The 21,218-nt window shown below is 40.6% G+C and overlaps 1 protein-coding gene across 15 annotated transcripts in view; it reads left to right on the forward strand.

The window, feature by feature from the left end:
• The window catches only part of JAKMIP3 (Janus kinase and microtubule interacting protein 3), an 82,352-nt gene that overhangs the window by 37,245 nt on the left and 23,889 nt on the right, over window positions 1–21,218 (forward strand). For 11 of the 15 annotated variants that reach the window (XM_084525865.1, XM_084525860.1, XM_084525866.1 and 8 more), the window contains exons 5-15: window positions 8,359–8,574; window positions 10,229–10,348; window positions 10,773–10,919; window positions 11,821–11,952; window positions 12,405–12,440; window positions 13,834–13,893; window positions 14,965–15,093; window positions 16,627–16,755; window positions 18,344–18,427; window positions 20,290–20,352; window positions 20,715–20,813. In XM_084525865.1, the coding sequence (XP_084381991.1) occupies window positions 8,359–8,574; window positions 10,229–10,348; window positions 10,773–10,919; window positions 11,821–11,952; window positions 12,405–12,440; window positions 13,834–13,893; window positions 14,965–15,093; window positions 16,627–16,755; window positions 18,344–18,427; window positions 20,290–20,352; window positions 20,715–20,813 (1,215 nt within the window). The remainder of the gene's footprint in view (window positions 1–8,358; window positions 8,575–10,228; window positions 10,349–10,772; window positions 10,920–11,820; window positions 11,953–12,404; window positions 12,441–13,833; window positions 13,894–14,964; window positions 15,094–16,626; window positions 16,756–18,343; window positions 18,428–20,289; window positions 20,353–20,714; window positions 20,814–21,218) is intronic. The other 4 variants (XM_084525856.1, XM_084525854.1, XM_084525857.1 and 1 more) reach the window with 4 other exon arrangements.

Consider the following 21,218-nt stretch of genomic DNA (forward strand, 5'->3'; position numbering starts at 1 on the left):
CCCAGCCCCGCGAGGAGCCAGGTGGATTTCTGCCCGCTTGTATCTGGCCCAGTGCTTGTGCATATTGCGTTGCCTCTGGCCCACGGCTGGGGATTGCACGCTCATGTAGAGGCTGTGGCAGACATCCAGTTCTGAATTGTTAATAGTTTCACGTTAGGACTGTAAAAGCTCCTTGATTCGTGTACAATGCATTATTTAGTCATTTAACAAAGAGGGGAAGTGACCTTCGAGCAAATTGCTATTTCACTTCTTGAAAAATACTGCTTTTTTGTTTCATCAGAATGGAGAAAGTTAAATTATACTCATTCATGTTTAGGTCTGCAATGATATTAGCCCTTTAACATGTAATAATCTTCTGAAGTTATTTGTGTCTGATAGGTACCATTTTTCATTTTCAATTTTTTTCATTTTCATATTTATTTTCAAAGGACATTTGACTTATCTTAGGTGCAGAATGGAAAATACTTCCATATGTAGTCAGACAAAGTTTGTTTTGAAAAGGTAAGCTTACGTTATTCCATTATCTTCCTTTTAAATTATTTTCTTCTATTGTACAGACAAATACATTTGCTAGTGTCTCAATTTAGAAAAATGTGGGAAAACATTAGATGACCTTTGAAGTAATGTGTTAGGAAGATGCAGTATATAGCAAAAAGGAAATGCACAACCATACAAATTTGCTTCCAGCAAAATGGAGTGCATTTTTGTGCTTCAACATCTTCTTAACTTCAGGCTGAATTGTTTTCCCATCTTTTGTAGGATTTGCCAAGGGAATGCAGGATATACATGTTCAGGCTTTCAAAATACCTGGTTTTACTATGAACTATTCCATTTTGATGACTTAGTAAGTCGTCAAAGCTACAGCAGAGCAAAACTACAACAGTGAATTAAGTTAAATTGTTAAACCCAGCCCTAGTGAATGACCCAAAGCTACTGAGCTCTGTCCTGCTCTGTCCTTGCTGTGTTCCTAAGGGGAATCCTTGCATTCTTGCCCTCTCCAGAAGAGGCTGGTCTTGGGGAAGGCACGGCTACGCTGCAGCCAGCCAAACCCGCTGTGCCCGCGTGTGTGCTGTTCTCCAGCTCCTGCAGAAAAACTAAGCCCAAAGTACTCTTGTGTTCAAAATGATGCTTTCAGATGTGATTGTAAGCTGGGTCCTCCCTCCTGCTTGCAGTCTCATGCCATGCCATGCCACTCCAACACACGCAGCAAAGAGGCTCTTAATTAGAGATGCAGTAATTGCAGGGGGCAATTTTGTAGTTTTGTATCACCAGCCTGGGAGGCCTGCAGACTGTAATAGCTACCAATGTATAATATTCTTTTGGAAGCAGTTCCCACTCAATATTTACCAAACAAGCATTCTTTTTCTTCTAGATATCTTTCAGGTGACAAGGATGACTATTACTCATTGATGCTGACAGCTTTAGACTAATCCCATACATCAAAGCTGAGCAGCTATCTGTCCTCTGAATGTTGCAGGGAAGGAAACGATGTGTTCTGCAAAAGCATGTGTTCAAATTGTTCTGCCCTTGTGTTTTCTATTTGCACATACAGCTTGTGCTGTTTGTGTCTGTGAAGTCTGGGTGTGAACATCTACAGAGAAGTACAACTAACCCAGTTAAGCTATTCCTGGCTCAGAAGCTTAAGAAACGTTAATGTAAAAGATGAAAGTCACATTGCAGATGGTAACAAGTAGGTATGGCAACAACCTCCTTTCTACAGAATTTCTAATTTTAGTAAACTTTTTTCAAATTTTAATTTGTGTGTTTCAAATCAGCTTTAAATGCTGCGTGAATGTATTTAATTACATTTGCATGGTCTACCTCTAATAACAACCTGCCCTGTATCTGTGTACTCACGTCCAGGGAACACAGCCCTTCAGACATGAGAATGCCGTGGAATTAATTGGCCTCAAGTTTTGCTTAGTGGAGATGAAAATTCAATGTGGTAAAAATATTTACATTTTACATAAACATAAATTGGTCAGAAGTGAGAAGTATTGAACATCAGTGGTAACTGCAGCCACCTTTCCTCCTGTTTTTTTGTTTTTTTTTTTTTTAGGGGAACTAAAACAAAAAACAGGAAGATTGAAAAAATGAGATTTTTTACAGATTGGAGAGTATTTATTTTCAAATGAAGATAAAAGTTAGTCAATAACAACTACTAAAAGGTTTAATATAAAGCCATTGTACATTGAGACCTCTGTGGCTTCTTTATGGTAAGCCAGCACCAGGGACACGGAGGAGAGCAATCTGTCAGTAATGTTCTGAACCAGCATGTCTGCAGGCACTTCTCTGAGATTGCTCTGCTAGGCAGTGGTAAATTAGGGAAGATGTGACAGTTAAAGGACCGTTTCTCAAGAAAAAGTGTGTGACTTTTTAAATATTAATTTTATTGGTGATTGACAGTCTTTTTCTTCTCCTTTTTGTTCCCTTATATGGAAAAAGATCGCTATATTTGGTATAAAGGCATCTCAACAGCCATCCTATACTGAAAGCTAGACAAATTATTCAAAGGGATTAACTCTTCCTTGCAAATCATTTGTAGTTAGAACCTCATTTACATCACTGCATTTCTTATTCCAACTTAGCCCAGACTATATTAAAAATTATCCAACATTGTTGTGGGAAACTATTCGTCTGTAATTTAACTTGGCTCACCAGCTGGAAGGATTTAGGGAATCAGCATTCAGTTGAAACCTCTAAGTGGGTTAGTGGGTGAACATGGGTGAGGTTTTCAAAAGCACAGGATGGAATAATTTAACAGATCGCTCTGTTAGCACCTAGCTATCAGTTAAATATATGTGAGGTAGCATACATGTACAAATTTCTCCTGTGGGTGACAGGAGTAATTTCTCCTTCTATCTTTATGCAGTTATTTCTCCCATTCGATGTACCTTGTTCTTCAAATATGGTATTGCAGTTAATTCTGTTACATTTTTGTTTTAAATTGTTTGAAAATAATTGTTATTCATTGAACAAATTTACTCTGCTTAGTGATTTTTTAATATATTTTAATATAAATCCAGAAATATCTCACAATTTAAGTAGCTTCACTTGTAACACTATCAATTTGGTGTACTGCTGTTCACACCAAGCACTAAAAAGGAAGCCAGTCTTCAGAAATAAAAGCCTTTGTTGCCTAGTGAGGGAAATTTTTTTATTAGTTATACCCTGAGTGGGAGCAGCAAATTCTGATCTCGCCTGCACCACTTCACCTTTCTGCACTGCACAGTGCAACACTTTGGCTCTTTTGGTTATAAACATGCTGTTTGGTTCAGTATAGCTGAAATTCAGGCAATCTGCAAATAGAATCCTTCTTTGGCCAGTATTGTAGCCGAACCATATCACTGAATAGTTTTTGGTGATGGATGTCACATGTGCCCTTGTTTAACTGCACAGAGATGAAATATACTGTCTCCTCTTGTATTTGATGGCTTGGCAAGGTTACTGGAGGCGTGGTAATGCACTGCTGACAGTGAATGCCTTTTGATGAGGGTCAGTTCTGGAAGAAGATGTTACAAGAGAGGTTCCCTGGGTGAGAGCCTGGTGAGAGCCCTGCACGGCTGATGGACCACAGCTGCCGTGTGGCAGCACAGTGCTGGGGCTGTGCCAGGGGTGGTTCTGGGGTAAAGGGCTCCCTGACAGTCAGATAAAGCAATGGGATAGCCACAGCTTTATTCTAAGGCCATCTAATGATAACCTAAAACCCATGCAACTGGCAAGACTCAGGAAGTTCGGAGCCTAGGAGGGTAGTTTCGCCTTACGGCTTCGCTTGTGAGGCTACCACAGCCCCCAGCCACGCTCCCCTCACCCCAGCACCATGCCCACCCACCTCTCCTGAAGCAGACCGCGCACACACACAGTGCGCCAGCTCAGTGAGCTGCCTTGGCAGAAAATGGATCACTAAAGTGGAAAAGAACAGTTTTCCTATGGTCTGATACCCTCAGCCAGCTCACCTTGTCGTATCACCTAGCTCTGGCAAGGAACTTGGAAAGGAGTGGCAGGGTGTGGGACCACTTCTTCTGGCTGTGCTTTGCTCGTGTATTGTGCCTTTGCTGCAGTGAGGAACTCTCCTCTTGACGAGCTGCTGCTCTAGCAATGCCTCTAGCAGCAATGGTAGCATGAACCGCTCTTGGCTTTCACCTCCTCCCTCAGCTACACGGTAGATGCAGCGGTCTGTGTCCCTTGCAGAGGTCTGTGTCCCTGCTCTGCTAACATTCAAATGGGCTGGGGCATTCCCTGCAGCCATAGCATACATGTAGGTGGGAAAATGGCACATGTGGCTGTAAGGAGAATTTTACTTTTCTAAAAATGTATTAAGTACTTCTCAGTGTGCAGTTTATTACTGCAATATACATCATAATGACACAAGATATTACAATTGTGAGAGGGAGAGGCACTTTTGTTGGTTTTTTTTGTTTGTTTGTTTGTTTGTTTTGTTTGTTTTTTTCCACTTTTTTTTTTTTTTTTTTGGTCTGTGCTGAAGGAAGGAAAATTTTCCTTGGTTGCAAGGAGTATGGAAGCTCATTGTGCTCCTGCATTGTGTGTGCTGTCATCTCACCATTGGCAATGTCAGGACTCAATGCTGACTTGGTGCTGCAGCACTGTATGGCAGCCTGACTCTGATGTGCAGGAATATTGATGGAGTTTCAGCACCTCAAGTTACATACACTGACTAGTCAGCAGCACCAGTCTGCAGCTATGCTGCAGCTCTCTCCCAGTCTGTTTGTAAAACACAAATCCTAGTGGTTTATATCAACGTGCAGTATCAGAGCACAGCATTTGGCAGGCTGGCTGACTTCATATAGCTGGCTGTTGCTGATGAGTGACACACATCGCAAGGGCAAAGAGGCAATTGCATTTATTTCTGTGAGAGTGTCAGGGAAAATATTCAGGGAAATGCAGAGGGAGGGTGAAAACAGACACCCATCCCTCGTGGCTGGCCTCCCCGCGTGCCTTCTGCCACCCAGCTCCCTGCCCTGGGCCTTCAGGGAGGTGAGGACAGGCAGGTCCCGGCGTGTGCCAACTGCTGGCTCTGCACAGTGCCGTGGGGAAATGTCTGCTGTGCAGCAGCTCCGGCTGGAAAGGGTTTTTCTCGTTTGCATTTAAAACCCCTGTCTCCGAGTGACTGGCTTTTTTCCACCACGCGCCAGTAGCTTCAAAGGCAGATTCCTGCGGCGTGCAGCCACGCTCCCGGTGTCATCTGTGGGATTTGCAAAGGCCCAAGAACATCACAAGGAGAAATTTCCCAGCCAGGGAAACCTACGCATGGCTTTTACAATCATCATGGAAACAACACATTTTAAAAGAGCCATAAGGCTTAAAAACAGCAAAACGCGACGCTGGGCTGGGAATTGCACTAGAAAGCACAAGGAGGGAATAACAAATTTAAGTTTGCATGGGATTAGGTTTGCATAATTGATATCCGCTGTGCTCGCAGGCTGGATATTAATTAGCACTCCTGCATAAATATTCATTCCAAGTCAAGGCGGCCTGCTAGAACTGAAGTGGGAATATCCATGGCACGGAGCAAGGCATCTTTCCAGGTGATTGGGTGCTGTGCTCACACGTGCGCTGCCGCTGTCTGGTGAGTGCTGCTGCTGTCTGAGCCGCCAGACAAAAGGTGGGGAAGGAGAAGGCACGGCCGGGACCGGGACCGGGACCACCGCTGCTCCCGGGGCGCGATGAGGCGGGCGGGTGCGACAGCCTGGGGGGGCACACACCGAGAGGCTGGCACCTCTCCCCGTGAGTTCTGTCCTTTCCTGTCTTAATGTTGTCATAATGTTAGCAATGATGTGAAGAAATGTGCTAAGCAATATTTTCTGGTGAAATGCTTCTTTGGATTAGTACTATTTCTATAACATTTCTGTTTCATAGTATTTAATAGTAGATGGCCACATCAAATTGTTATACATATTTCGTGAATATGAATTTAATCATACGAAGAGAATGTGAATACTGATGTTTCCTTAGTTGTTCACCGAGACTGTTTAGTTTTTCTTTCCAGGAGATAAGCCACTAGTGAAATACCTTGTTACAAAATCTTTTGCATTTTCTGCAGTTTCTTTGTTCTTCTTAATTTGAAGTGTTGCCTATGTTGTACTATGTCTTTGCTTTCATATAAATAGGAGCTAACTAACCAATATTCTCCCTATTTAAAAAAAAAATAAATAATGATTTTACAAAGTGTTACCTTTCTGTTTATAGATTTGTTTAGATTTCTACTTGTTAGATACTTAGTAGAAGGACCACAGCAGCTGTCTCTTTGTTTGATTCAAAGTTAGTAGTCCATTGGCTTAAAGGAAATTATTGAAAGCACCTTTAATAAATTGGCACCCAAAATACTTTTGATTTGCTGCATTTTGTGAAGAGAATCTAAAATTTTCCTAATTGTGAATTAAGATTCCATGTAGTGCTTAGGTGCTGTCCTACCCTGTCTTTTGGCAAAGCAAGGGTAAAGGAGCTGGCTTTTCACCTCGGACAAAGCAAGACTGTGCTCTGGTTTGTAGCTCACTATTTCTCCAGCCCCCCGAGCAGCAGAGGCAGGCAGGGCTGCCTGTGCAGCACGAAGCCTCGTGAAGCACCGCAGCTCTTGCATGGGACCCGAGCTGCAGGTGTGGCGTGCTCCCACCGTGCATGCTGGAGCACAGGAACCAGTGGCAGTGCACTGCCTGCAGCCCCTTCAGATCCTGCATGGGGGTCCCACATCACACAACAGGGGGATGCTGCTCCCCAGTCTGGACATCCCTCCCACTTCATTTGTCTCACAGCTGTGAGCAGGAGTCTTCCCCACCACCCTAAATCCACCTCACGGAGTAATTTCCTGATGCTGTTGCTGGACGAGCATCAACAGACACCACTTGCTTTTTCCCGGGCGGGCATTTTGGCAGTATTTAAGAAGAAGGCCCTCTGAGTGATCTGTTAATATGCTGTGCCATTTTTTGCAGGTTTACAGACAAAGCTATCAAAAAGAGATGAATGTATCATGAATGCAGTTCTCACAAGGCAAAATGTTCTTATTTTGAGCAGGTTACGTTTTAAAAGCTGTCCACTGAAATTAAATGGGTAAAGTCTCAAAACCTGCCCAAAATCTGATGTGTACAATGTGCATACATGGTGTCTGAAAAGCATCAATGAATGTCTTAGGAGATGTGTATGATCTCTTTCTCCCATAGAATTGTTCTCTGTAAGCACATTTGGCAACCCAGCGGTGTGTCAGTGTAATTAATACTTTATATTCATGTATAATGTATAGGAATGCAATCCAGCTGGAAAGAGCCTGGGACTATGTTGCAGTACTGTGCTTCATTGCAGACAAATATTTCAGGCTGCACTCAATATTTTTTCTATATTAGACAGGGCATAGGCTACCCTTGTTTGAACTGTAAAAGACTTCAGGGTCTGATCCTGGTGCAAGCAAATAACACGTGCACCCACCCTGCAGTGCAAGGCCTCTCTGGTGCAGGTAGCTCGCAGCACACGGATGGATTTGGCTCAGCTCTGTGTAAAGGGAGGCTCCAACTTCCACATCAGCATTCAGAAAAAAATCCAAATGCTCTGTCCCTCAGAAAGTATTCCTGGAGCATCTGCAGACTCGGTGTAACTCCTCCAACAGCACTGGGCACAGTTCTCTGAACTCAGCTACCACCGTCGAGACACACAGAACGGAAGAGACTTATAGATAGCTGGGTATTTGCCACTTAAGCATTTAATGATTTTGCAAAATGCTTATTAGGCAAAAGCAAAACCTTTCATGGAAAGGAGACAATTAAGCAAATTACTCAGATGGGAAACTTTTGGAAAGAAAATCAAAAAGTATCACATCCTTCCATATGTTGAGAATTAAAAAGATGTTCAGGTTTTAACTGTCTTTCTTTTAAAATTACTTATTAAACCTAATTTTCAATCAAAATGCAGCAAAATCAATAAAATCTTTGACTAGAGTAATCCATATTGGGATATGAATTATTTGTTAATTTTTTATTATTTTTCATTTCTTTGTTGTTCATTGGAGTTAAGAAAGAAGGTATTTTGAAATGGTACTGAGAATGTGGGTTATCTCCTAATCATTTTAATGAAGAACTGCTTAAAAAGGACGTTTTAATCTGATGGCCTTCAAAAGTGGTTGGGCTCATCTTTGTATGAATAATATTCCTGAGTTTGTGAAGCAATTCAATGTGTATGTTCACTTTCAAATATTCATTGCTGTTATATTTTCAAGAGGATGTTTTGTTTTTTACGTGTTGAGGGGTGTTGGCTCTGTGAAACTGTACTGTGGCTGTGTTTGGGGTCAGTAGGATGCTATGTTGTTGTCAAGATGCTGCACGTGTGTGTGATTGTGTTCTGTTCTCCTTATAGATGGAGGAGATTAAATTTAAAGACAGAGCAGTCTACGTGCTGGAAAGAGAGTTAGGGGTTCAAGCCGGGCATGCTCAGAGACTGCAGCTCCAAAAGGAGGCTTTAGATGAACAACTTTCCCAGATCAAAGAGTCTGATCGGCATCTGAGCAGCCCCAAGCGGGAACTTCCTTATGCAAGTGGTGCAGGAGACGCTTCAGATCATTCAGGAAGCCCCGTAAGCACTTTCACGTGGTTTCACCTAAACAAACGAACAAACAGAATGACAAAATGACACAAAAGGACAGAATCTTGATGAGTGCACCTTTGAGCAACAGCTTTCCCATAGTAACTCAGGGGAAATGGAGAGGCATTGATTTCTCACTCTTGTTCAGTAGCCAAATCTTTAAGATACCAAATTGAACCAAATTATGGGAGAGCTTTTGCTTTTTTGTTGTTTTGTTTTCTGGTTTCCTTTGTTTGTTTTCCTTACCAGGGTGAAAATTTTCTTTTCTTTTTACTCTTTCTTTCTCTTACTGTATCATACTTCTACCACCTGCCTTAGTTTGACACTTTGACACAATTTTTGCCAACAAATGATGCAAATGCTTTTCTAACCAAGTAATGTATGTGTGCTAGCTTTTGGAACTGCTGTCAATGTATTTTGTAAGCAGATGTACAAGGCCAGTTTACAAAAGGAAACGGGTGAAGGTAACCAGTGCATGAACACTTAGAAGTCCTGCTGTCCTCCTGGAACACCTCCGTTAGCTCGTGTTTTCATGCTGCTATGTGCTCTCGCTTTCAGTGCGCCAGAAAGTAAATTAAATATCTGTTAACCTATTCTCTCCTGTTTCTTTTCTACAATGCAATATCCCAAACATTAAATTTTAGTTGCCCTTTCACAATAGCTTTTTTAATATTCCAATGGCACCTTTTTGCTTTTGCCTTAATTTGCTAATATTAGAAAATTTAGTTAACTGACCTCATATGTCTAACATATGCAGATTTTCTTCATTGCTGATTCTCATCAAGATTTCTTTTGCAACGGCCTTAATTTTCTCAGTAGAAGTGTAAATATTTATACATGAGCAAAGCAATCTATTTTATTCTTTATTCCAAGCCTCTCCTGCACCTGTTGAATGAGGAATCCTAGACCTCCCAAACCTGCCACCAGGACTATGGACACTAATTTGCTTGTTTTGATTTGTGCTCAACTTCTGCCAAACATCAGAATAAGTACTAAAGCAAAAAAATAAGTACTAGGAAAAAAATAGTCTGTCACACTTGTAAATATATATAACTTCTCTTTGATTCTGAATGAGAACATGTCTGCCTATATTTCTATCCATTTATAATTTGCTTTAAGCATTTTCACTCAGATAAAGAGCTACCCCATTTGCTTTACAAGTGACCCTTTAGAACCAATTAAGGGCCACAGCTTTATGGAAGAAGAGCTTATGCAATGGTATAATTGCATGGATTTTCCCCATTTGTACGTCAGTACTTTTAATATCATTTTCTTATAACAAAGTCCTCAGAGTGGGTGATATGTCTGAAACACTCAGTTCAACAGTGGCATACATTGGAAACATTGCCTTGATTTTTGATATTTTCTTTTATATTTCCAAGTTTAGCATTTGTGACTTTGTATTTACATATACATACTTCTGCATTTGCATACTTTGTTACATTTTCACTCTTGACTTTCCATTGGTCTCATCTTGCAGCTTTCAGTGATCAGTTCCACTAAGGCATAGGCACACTCTTCCATAAAATAGTTTTGAAATGTCTGGATTCAGAATTAAAAAAAAAAAAAAAAGTTTGATTTTTGAAAAATGCTGATATTCCATGTACACTTATGAACAGTTATTTGCAGTTGATCTTTGTTTTAGGAACAGCAGTTGGATGAAAAGGATGCCCGGCGTTTCCAACTTAAAATTGCCGAGCTGAGTGCAATCATCAGGAAGCTGGAGGATCGCAACGCGCTGCTGTCGGAGGAAAGAAACGAGCTGGTGAGTCTCAGTGGTGAACACACTGCATTTACTGGTAGGATCTCACCACTGCCAACATCAAACTATTTTCTCCTTTGCTATCCAGAAACTATTGCAGGACTTTTGCAGGACCCTGTGCATATGGGATGCAGGAAAATTCAACAATGAAAAATACATTCCCCGCGTGGTATATTTGTTCCACAGGTTGTATATCTGATGAGGAAGGAACAGTCCTCTACATTATAGGACTATACCAAGAGTTTCCTGATTAATTCTGTCTTGCATTAAGAGAAAGCACTGCTATTATGATAGCTAAAGCAAATGATTAATATATTTGATTTTTTTTTATTTAAAAAAAAATAATAATAATAATTTTTTTTTATTTTTTTTTTTTTAAAAAAAAAAGAACAACTCCTGAGGTGTTAATTCTCTCTTAATTTTTCAGTTAAAACGTCTTAGAGAAGCTGAAAGCCAGTATAAGCCCATCTTGGACAAAAATAAACGCCTTAGTAGGAAAAATGAAGAGTTGTCACATGCTTTGCGTCGAATGGAAAATAAATTAAAATTTGTAACACAAGAAAACATAGCAATGGTAAGTGACTGGGCTGTAACTGTAAACTCACATAATATACAATATAACATGTAATCTAGTACTCACAGGGCTGATGAAGTCAGACATTACCACACACTTGAAAGTTTGACAGGAACCTTTCCTCCTTTCCATTGTTTGCTATTAAATTCTGAGTGGTTTGTGGCTTGAACTTGTTTTATAATATGTTTTATTTAACCCTAGAAACCAATAGTTCTGAAGAAAATAATTTATGCAAGTTTTGCATATTTGGATCAGATGGCTGCTCAGTCACTGATTGCTAAATTATAATGTGAGCACAAACTACCTCACATCAACTTTGACTTTTGTACAATAATCACCTCATAATTCTTAGGAAATCTGCCCCTGTCATTCTCTTCCCTCTTGGTTTTAAATTCATTGTTGTTAGTGGCCAGCCGCTGGTGCTAAGCAGTGCTGACACTGTGTGGATGTCAGCATGGGGTGAGGTGACTGCAGCCCCTCATTGTCTCAGGGGGTGCTGCAGTTCTGGGACTGCTGCAGAGGAAAGCCAGTGAGCAACCCAGAAAGCAGTGATGTTGATCCCAGCTCTTTGGATTCCTTCTCCAGCAAGAAAAATACATCAGGTTCTGGGCAGAACTGAAGCTGAGCTAGCCTTTGGCAAGCAGACAGGCAGCGTGTGATGGCCCCGTGTGCCTGCTGTCCTCCCCGGCCACTGCCAGCTCCCTGCAGCAGAAGCCAAGGAGCCAGAACAAACACACGTTTGCAATCTGGGATTATTGCTCAGCAAAACAGGGAGCAGGGCAGCCGCTAGAACAGCCAGTAGAGTAGATGCATTTCTAGCTGTGAAAGGGATAGGTTGTGTACTGTTCTTTGGCAAAGGCTCCTGATCACTTCATTTTTTTGCCATATGGGTTTCTTTCAGAGGCAAAGAGCTGGAACAATAAGGAGACCGAGCTCTTTAAATGACCTCGATCACAGCCAGGAGGAGAGAGAAGTTGATGTTCTGAGACTACAGGTTATTGAACAGCAAAATATCATTGATGAGCTCTCCAAGGTAAGGTATAACATTGCTGCACTTGCCTGAGGTTGACGAAGGTCATAGTGAAAGAAAAGGAAGCCTAACTGAGGGTGTACCTTGGGTGTTGTAAACTAGCTGGCAGAGCTAACATCAGTGGCAGTATGGCAGACATTGCTATGGTCAGTAGTAACTGAACTCAATTTGGGCTATCTGTAGTATTGTAGCTGGAAAAATCCTCTCAAGCCATGTTGCACTTGCATGACTGAGCCACTGCAGCACCTCCAGCAGGTATGCTAGTGACCAGATCTTGCACCAGCAAAACAAAGTGTTGGAGCTCCTTTAGCCAGAGACAACATCAAGCCTAAACGTCTCCACTGTGGTTTTTGTTTTTTTTTTTTCTTTGCTAACATGCACTCAGTTCTCCTCAAGATTTTTTTTTTTCACTTATTGACATTGTGTTTTGTTGTTTTTTTTTTCTTTTTTATCAGACCCTGGAGACAGCTGGCTATGTGAAGAGTGTCATGGTAGGTATGCAGCTAACTTCATCCTCATCTTTGTACATGTATACTTTAAACTGTTGCTCATTAAAAGCACACACTGTATAATAATTTTTATTGCCATTTTCTTCTCTGTGTGGACAGTGTCTTCTCTATTTGGACTCAGTGTCTTTCTCAGTGTAGATGTTATAACAGGCCTTATCAGCAGAACTTGTTCACCAGAAAAAAATAGTGACAGTGGAGAGCAAAGCTCAGAGAAGCAGCTTCCTTCTGTCACTAGGATGTCTGAGGAGCAAAAGTCGGCATGTCCAGCATGTCCCAACAATTGATAGCAATTGTCCCTCCTCTCTGGGACAGCTGAGCCGTGTTGGAGTTGCATTTTTTAGTCTGATTATCACTAGCTTTGTCTTACCTATACTTGCATCTTCTCAGTCAGTGCTCTTCTCAATCCTTTGCTATAGCTGGCAAAGATTTTGTGAAGTTTAGCCACTCTAAAATGTACTGAAAAACATGTACTGTTTTGTTCTCCATTTCCAAGCATACAGCATAGCTTATGCTGTCAGGTAAAGCCAAAAAGTGTTTGATTATCTCCCGTCTAGTTATCTACCTGATGATAACACTAGTATTTGCCATTGGGCTAGTGGGAAGGGCACATTATCAATGCCCCACAGGACCATCATGAATGGTACCAAAAAATGGTTGAGATGGGAGATTAAGGGAAATTTCCTTTTAAGAGTTTACTGGTGTTTGATTCTGGAGCTTGCCTATATTTGCAATCCAGAATAAATAATTATTTTCATTACTGTTAAAACTAATATCACTCTATGAAGAGAGTCATAATTTTCACCAAATACAAAAAATGTCAGGCAGCAATAAATGCTCAAACCATTTTTCCAAGTCACTGAGAAACAGCAGATCCTTAAAGAATTCAGCCGAGGTTGGTTTATTATTATTTTTGTTGGTTTTTGAAAGTGTTTATTTCTAACTGTCTCAGAATTTTGTGTAGTTTGGGCAAATTGCGTGTATGCTTGCCCCAGGTGGCAGTACAGCTGGAGTACAGCCAAAGGCAGGTGTTGGTCTTAGCTTCTTGCCCCTGGACAAAAAGCCCATCTACCAGAGAGGAGCTTTAGCATGGACCTGAATGCACATGGTTGTTCATGGAGCAATTCTGAAGTGAGACCTAAGCTGTCAGTGCTTCTATACTGTGAACTGCTTCTATACTGTGAACTGGGAAGACGTTGGAGTAAAATGAACTCCTGACTGGTGAAAATGTGGTTATTTTATTTTGAGACAGTGGCAAGCACTGACATTATTGTTCTTTGATTGCTTTCTAATTCTGATATGGTTAATATAAATGATATCTCTCTGAAAACAGCTCGTCTCTCTGCAAACAGCTAATGTGTGTATCTGATTCTTTCAGGAACGTGATAAGCTGTTAAGGTATAGGAAGCAAAGAAAAAAAATGACAAGAATTCCTAAGGTAAAAAAAAAAAAAATTAAAATTAAAAAAGCTTGTTTTGTGACATGCTGATGGATAGATATGGTATTTTCTGAGAGTGAGGTGAAACGTGCTCCTTACTGGCCTTGAGGGTGTAGAAACAGGATCTGTGGCTTGGGGCACTGACCCCCACTGTACACTACAGAAAGTTAGATACAACATCAGAAATTTTGAGGTGCTAAGCTTAAATTTGGATCAAGTTGATTAAGGACACTCGTAGGCAGAGTACTATGATAACTCAGGAAAAATCTGGTAGGGGTATTTCACCCAGGTGTGGTGCCTTGCGCCTGCATTGCCCATCGGTGCTGGTTGCTGCCCTGCCAGCAGCCAGGGCACTGTGTGATGAGACACATGGTACGAATTAACACATCTGAAAGTGACCTCTCAATGGCATTGTCTGAAAATACTTGTAGGTTGTAAATAATTCATGGTGGAGTTTATTGCTGTGCAAGAACTGCTGGTTACAGGCAGCAGCTACTGAACTGTTAGAGCACAGAGAAAAAGAAAATGCTAGATAGTGAACGCTTGGCAGAATGCTAATGTACATATCAGCATTGTCGGGTATAATGCCAGGGACCTGAGGGCACATTGTACTCTGCCTCTGAAGAATTAAGTCCCGGGTGGAGCTACTGAACCCACAGCTAATGAGTTGGGATTGATGTGAGATCAACTCCTCCGCTCCATTGTGGAGCAAAAAAGAGGCAGGCAATGCCGAGGGGCTAGGCACATGCTGGTGCCTGCAGACGGGAACCAGGCTTCTGAAGGAGAGCTAGGTTTTGTCTCCTGAAAATATTATCCAGTGCAAATTAATAGGAAAAACCAAAATCTAGAAATGGTGGTGTAAGTCACCAACTAAAAAATCTCTTCAAAAAGCTGTTTGTAATGTCGTTTTTGACTTTCAAACGTTTAAAAATGTTGAAACGTTTGGCACAGAGTTTAGAGATGTTTTCAAGCTCACGGCCGTCTCCACCAGAGTTGTGGGACGGTTTCAGCTGAGGGTGCTGCAGGATGTACAGCACGGGTGGGCTGCACTTACACCTTGTCTCTGGCCAGAAGCCGGTTGTGGAGACATTTTTCGGCTATGATGAAGAAGCTTCCTTGGAGTCTGATGGTTCCTCCATCTCATATCAAACTGACCGAACAGATCAGACGCCGTGCACTCCTGAAGATGACTTGGAAGAGGTATTCATCAAAACTAAGTGGTGATCTTTAACTACTTATGTGTGGTTTTAAACCCTGCTATTGCTTTGGAATGAAACTCCTGGGCTGTTCCATTCTGGTCAACTCTGACTGGAAAATTAAAATTTGGTGCTAAATTTAATTCTGTGCATGATGGTTGATATTTCTCTGCCACAACTTTTACACAAGCTGGAAATATTATATCCTAATAGTGCTGGATTTAGAATGGGTGTATGGGTTAGAGGTCCAACAAGACTAAGAAGCTGGGTGACCCTGGGAACCCTCTATCCACAATGAGATTTGCTGCAGGGCTGTGCATGTGTAGTCTGGGTTCAGGTTCTTCTGTTTGTTGTTGTGACCTTGGCACAGAGCACAGCCATAAGTGATAGTGCTTGTATTCCTAGAGTGAGAAATAAGCAGTCAAATAAAACAGCAATGTCTAGAGGAAAAGCTGTCTCCTTGCAAGTATATTGAGGTCATGACTTTTCTGGAGGCTCTGAATGCAGGCTGTGCAGAGGCAATACAAATAAAAGGGATTATTTCCATTTCTTTTGCAGGGTTTCCCTACAAATGCACTGCTGAGCGTATGTCAGATCACTGCCCTCTTACATATTCCTAGGCTTAACAAGAATCTTGTAATAAACAAAAACTTCTTAATAATGACATGCAGCCATTTCATGCTATGATGGCTGCAGTTTTTGATCTGCCATTTTGTCTGTTTCATGGGTTGTAATTAGATCTGTTGTAAAGAGAAACCTAAAGAATTTATATCTTTATCATAAAAAATACATGACTGGTTACCAGGTAGGTGCTGCACTGCATGCGCTGCAGGAATTCTGAATATACTTTTCTATGTATGAGTCTATTTATTTTTCATTTCTCTATTGACATTTTTCCCCTGTTCAGATGGTACAAGTTTATGCATGCAGCCAGCAGTATAATTTTATTTCATGTTGAATGACATATTCCAGTCAACCTGGCATGAAAGCATCCACTGCTGGACATTGTAAGGACAGTAAAGAAGATGAAGGGTGCCGTTCATGTTAATGTCACCTTTTCTACAAGCGTTAACTCTAGATTACTGTTTTAATAATTGAGTGAGATGCCAGGCTTGGCATATTCTGCAGGTTGGAAACCTTTTGTTGTTTCAATAAAATTGTCATTTCACCTTTAAATGTGATGACTTTGCCTGGTACAATAAAGGTGATTCAATCGTTCGTAGGTTACATGGTTGTTGTTTTTCTCTTTACCAGGCAAGGGAATTTTTTATATATATATTACATTTTCTTGAAGTAAGTGTATGCAAGAGATGTTTAATGGATGGAAGAGTAATATTTTGAGAGCATGTGAACAAGATTCTATTCCCAAATTGCATTTCAAAGTAATAATTTCAGAACTTTTTAGAGAAAGCAAACAATCCACTCTGTTGGTGGTTTCGTTTGTTTGTTTGTTCAACACCCTCATTGCAGGGTTAAAAAAAAAAAGAAAAAAAAAAAAAGAACTGGTGCAATAAATAAATGTTTTTAACACTTCCAGGGCATGGCCAAGGAAGAGACAGAACTGCGGTTTCGGCAGCTGACGATGGAGTACCAGGCTCTGCAACGAGCATACGCCTTATTGCAAGAACAGGTCGGAGGAACATTGGATGCAGAACGAGAAGTTAAGGTCTAAATGGCTTATACTACATGCAAATAAAGGACTGTAATTGTATGCAGCTTTCTAATTTTACCTGCTCAGGTTGTTTTCAGACCGAAGTGGCGCCAGCCAGCCCCTCCAGCACGCCGCCAGCCGTGAGTGCGGGGCGGGTGGGTTCAGCCATGCAGGCTGCCAGCGGGCGGTGTGCTCCCTACTGCCATGTGTAGTCCTTAAAATTAAGCTCTCTTTCTATAAAAATTTAGTGTGGATGGCCTTAAATACATAATGCCTGGTATTTAATTCCTGTGGATTTTGTCAGATTGTGATTGTTCAAAGAATGTTTAAAAGGCTTACAGTTGAGAGAGATTAATTTTCTTAATTAATTTGCAAAGTGTAGCTGTTCTGCCTGCCTGTCTGTCTCAAACAGCCCATGTGGTTCCAACCATCTAATGTGTCATTTTATTACGAGGTACAAAATGTTATGTTTGTTAGGAACACGTTGTATATTACCAGAACTTAGTGTGGCACAGAACTGCCTGGGACAAAGAATGTGAGGGTGAATATAGTGAATAAAGGGACAAATTCTATCGTGAGCTAGCACTCTGAAGTCTTAAGAGAAGTGCAGCTGCAGAATGTTAGTTTGGCTCTAAATCTATCATGTGCAGGCACTGTCCAGAAATACTTTGTGTAGCTATGACAATGCTGGGAGATACCCATATTCCATCTAGCCCAGTCCCTCAGATGGAAGGACCCAGGAACTGTGGCACGGCAGCACCATACAATCAAGCAATTACATGTGTAAAAATGAAACAAGATATGGCTAACCTCCAAAGTGTCTTGATTTTACTTTTTCCGTAGTGAGACAAAAAGAGTACGATGCAGGTGTTGCAAACAAATAACATCATTTGCATTGTAAAGAACAAGAAAAAGAGCAGATAAATGGTTTGAGAAAAGTAAATCTTCTGTAAAACCATACTTGATGAATAGAACAGCTAATGATAATTCCTTTTTTTTTCTCCAGCAAACATGTAGGAAGGCACTGGCTATTTAAGTAAACATGAATCTACAAGCATGGTTGAAAATTACATACAATACAGTAAGATCAAAAGATAGGGTCCTAAATGTACAAGGAGAGATGCAGTTCATTGGTTTGTGCCATTACCTATGTAGGGCCTGTTCTGAGCTATTTAACACAGCAAACATGTAAAGGACACAGGTGTGTCCAGAATCCTGGCATAATACTTTTCATTTGTTTTCATGGAGAAATGAATCTTTGCATTACACTGACTTTTTTATGCACCCTGTTCTAGACTAACTGCTGACCATCATAGCCAGCTGAAAGAAGCCATTTATTTTTTTGCTATTCTAACATCTACCTATTAGGATGCTGTTTATCTTGATTTTAAACTTTTAAATTATTATCCCATTTTACAGACCTCTTTCTGTGACTAATGACTAATTATGTACTTAGCTGCAAATTTGTTCTGCCATAGAACTTCAAAAATCGTTTGTTAGAATTATTTGATGTTTTAAGTATTATCTGCATGTGTGTTAGCTTTGGGGTTTTAGATAAAGTTTTACTTACTTATTTATTTTCTTTTTCCCTCACATCCTACAGACACGCGAGCAGCTCCAAGCAGAAATACACAGATCTCAGGCTCAGATAGAAGACCTAGAAAAGGCCCTCGCTGAGCAGGGTCAGGTAATGCATGCAGCCGCACACGGGTCCTCTCCTCAGTCCTGTTCTGGGTGCAGCCAAAGTGCTGGGGCTGGCCGGGGTCTAGGAATGCGCAAGGTACTGAGGATGCTGATGACACTTCAGTGTTTATTTATGTATGGAATAATCCTGATGCTACTTTTCAATAACTGTCTCATTGCTAATTGCAAAACACAAGTGCCAGGGAAGCAATTACAGTCTCTGTCAATGTGTTGTGTAGTGACCTAGCCTGCAAAATCCCCGCTGACAATGCACTCCTTATTTAGGAGACATTAATGTAACCTGCTGAGTACTGTTTCAGTAACTGTGTTAGTTAATTGGAAAGACAGCTCTTAATACCTGTGGTCTAGTTGGTTTCAAGGAGAGCCTAGTATGCAAAGGCTTCTGAAAACCACGCTCTCTGTATTTACATACTCTGGTATCTCAAATGTTGGTCCCCAAAGCCCTGAGTCCTCATCAGTGTTTCCATGCTAACTCCCACTGAAATCAACAACCATATGCCTTTCTGATCTCAGTCTTAATGCCTCACTTTGTTCGATGCAGAGGAGGTAACTATGGACAGTAAGTGCATGAGAGATTCTGAGTTGCTCAAATAGTACAGTAAAGGAAAGGAAAAATTAGATGGTAAAGGAGTGCCTAATTTAGAGGCACATATAGCTATGAAGTCAAAATAAGTGCAATACATCTACAGGACACTAAGAGCTTCTCTGTACAACCAGACCGTAGTTGAATTCCCACGCTCTTTGTCATTACTGGAAGTCCTACAGCACAGGGTCTGACATCCAGCTGACAGTTGTGACTGCAGACCAGACTTAACTCAGACAAGGAAATGCAAAAGTTCTGCTTGAGTAAAAATGGCTGAAATCTTAAATATTGCAACCCAAGAGCAGAAAACCACAGACACAGACAGGCGTTCCACACTAATCAAGCAGGTTACAAGCACATGTTTAAAAATGAATACTTTTATTTCAAAATAGATTTATAGGTAGTTACAGGTAGAGTTATAGTTTAGTTACATTTAAAGTAACTAAGCAGGTAAGCTCAACTTGCTCTCCTGCAAGAAATTAATCCAGGGCCTCTACAAGCAACAATTAATGCATCTGCATCTATCCCCTAATTGTCACTAGCTTACTTGTTCTGTTATTTTATTATGCATTTCTTCACAATTAAACCAGTGAATACCAGGTCAGTTCCATTATCAGTCTGAAGTTGTACATAACCACTGAAAAAGCATTACATTAAAAAGAGGGAACAATGGTGTTTGTCAAAAAGTTGGTCCACTTTTTTTTGATAACGAGGAGAAAATCAGGAAGGTAAAATAAAGGTAGAATGTTTATTTTCTAATGAAATATTTACTTAGCATCTGTAAAAGTAAGCTTTCTTTATGAATGGAGCTTTTCTTGTAGCTGGATAAGATATAGATTTCTGAAAAGAAGGATAAAAGCAGGTGTTAACTTAGGAAGCTGTTAAACATTCTAAGAGGAGGAGGAAATGCGCAGTAACGGCTGTTAGTTATTTTCCCTGACATTCAGAAATATGTAACTTTTATTCAGTGTAACTGAAATTTAATAGTAACTGGATAGCTAGAAATATCCCTATTAATGCAAAACTTTTTAAATAGAAAAGGTTCTTTTAATTACTGGAGGTTTTAAATTCCATTTGCACACTACAGAATTTGTTAAAATAAGATGGAGAACTTGAGATTTCATATTATAGGAAATACCACTTGCAATTTCATATGCAATGTTATTCTTCTATTTAAGTGTGATTTAATGAAATAGTTGCTACTGTTCTTGTTCTAAATATTGCCAGTTTCACCTGTACTTAATGATCATTTGTTTTTCAAGGACATGAAGTGGATTGAGGAGAAGCAAGCATTGTACAGAAGAAATCAAGAACTCGTAGAAAAGGTGTCCAATGCTTTAATTTGTATTATTCAAATTATAATTGTTGCTTAAGGAATGCAGAAGGTGCACTGTTTTAATCTGTATCACACAGCTCTATTGGAAATAATTCACATGAGATAACAAGATCCTCATAAATTCAGCAGAGAAAGTGGGTTCCTGTCATTCCCTACTACCCCATAAGATTTCACGGTGCAGGGTCATGTGAGGACAGTGCCACCCCTGGAGCCCTGGGTCCCCGTTGTGCATGCAGCAGTGAGGGCGGGCTGCTCGCTCTGACCCTGGTGTTCCCCAGGTGTGACAGAGGCGTGGCAGATCCCAAGTGAAATTCTATAAACCATGCTAACCCATATTGCTTTATTTTACAGATAAAACAAATGGAAGCAGAGGAAGCTCGCTTAAAACATGATGTCCAGGATGTTAAAGATCAAAATGAGCTTCTGGAGTTCAGGATCCTGGAGCTTGAAGTGAGCACATGTTGCAGATGCTGTCCTGCCTACCTGCTCAGGGCTGTGCTAGCTGAGGCTGGGGAGCACCGTGGCTTTGGGAACTCCTCCAAAGTTATTCTAAAGAGCTGCATTGCACTGAATGAGACAAAGATGTTTGGTACAAAGTGCTAGCAAAAGAAAAAGAAAGAATACCATAAGTTATTTTAAGGGCCAGAAATTGGATTCTGACATGAATACACATTTTACTACACATGATCTGTTCTGAAAATGCAAAGAAATAGAATCAGAATGGAGCATCCATGGAGAAAAGGAAAAAAAAAAATAAAAAAAGAAACAAAACACTTTTTCATTGCTAAGTCATTGCTGTATTCCAACTCTTGCTAAACTTGCAAAGAAGGCATCATATAGCCTAGACTTCTCCAT

This window comes from Aythya ferina, assembly GCF_964211825.1.
Source record: "Aythya ferina genome assembly, chromosome: 7".
Lineage (NCBI taxonomy): Eukaryota > Metazoa > Chordata > Aves > Anseriformes > Anatidae > Aythya > Aythya ferina.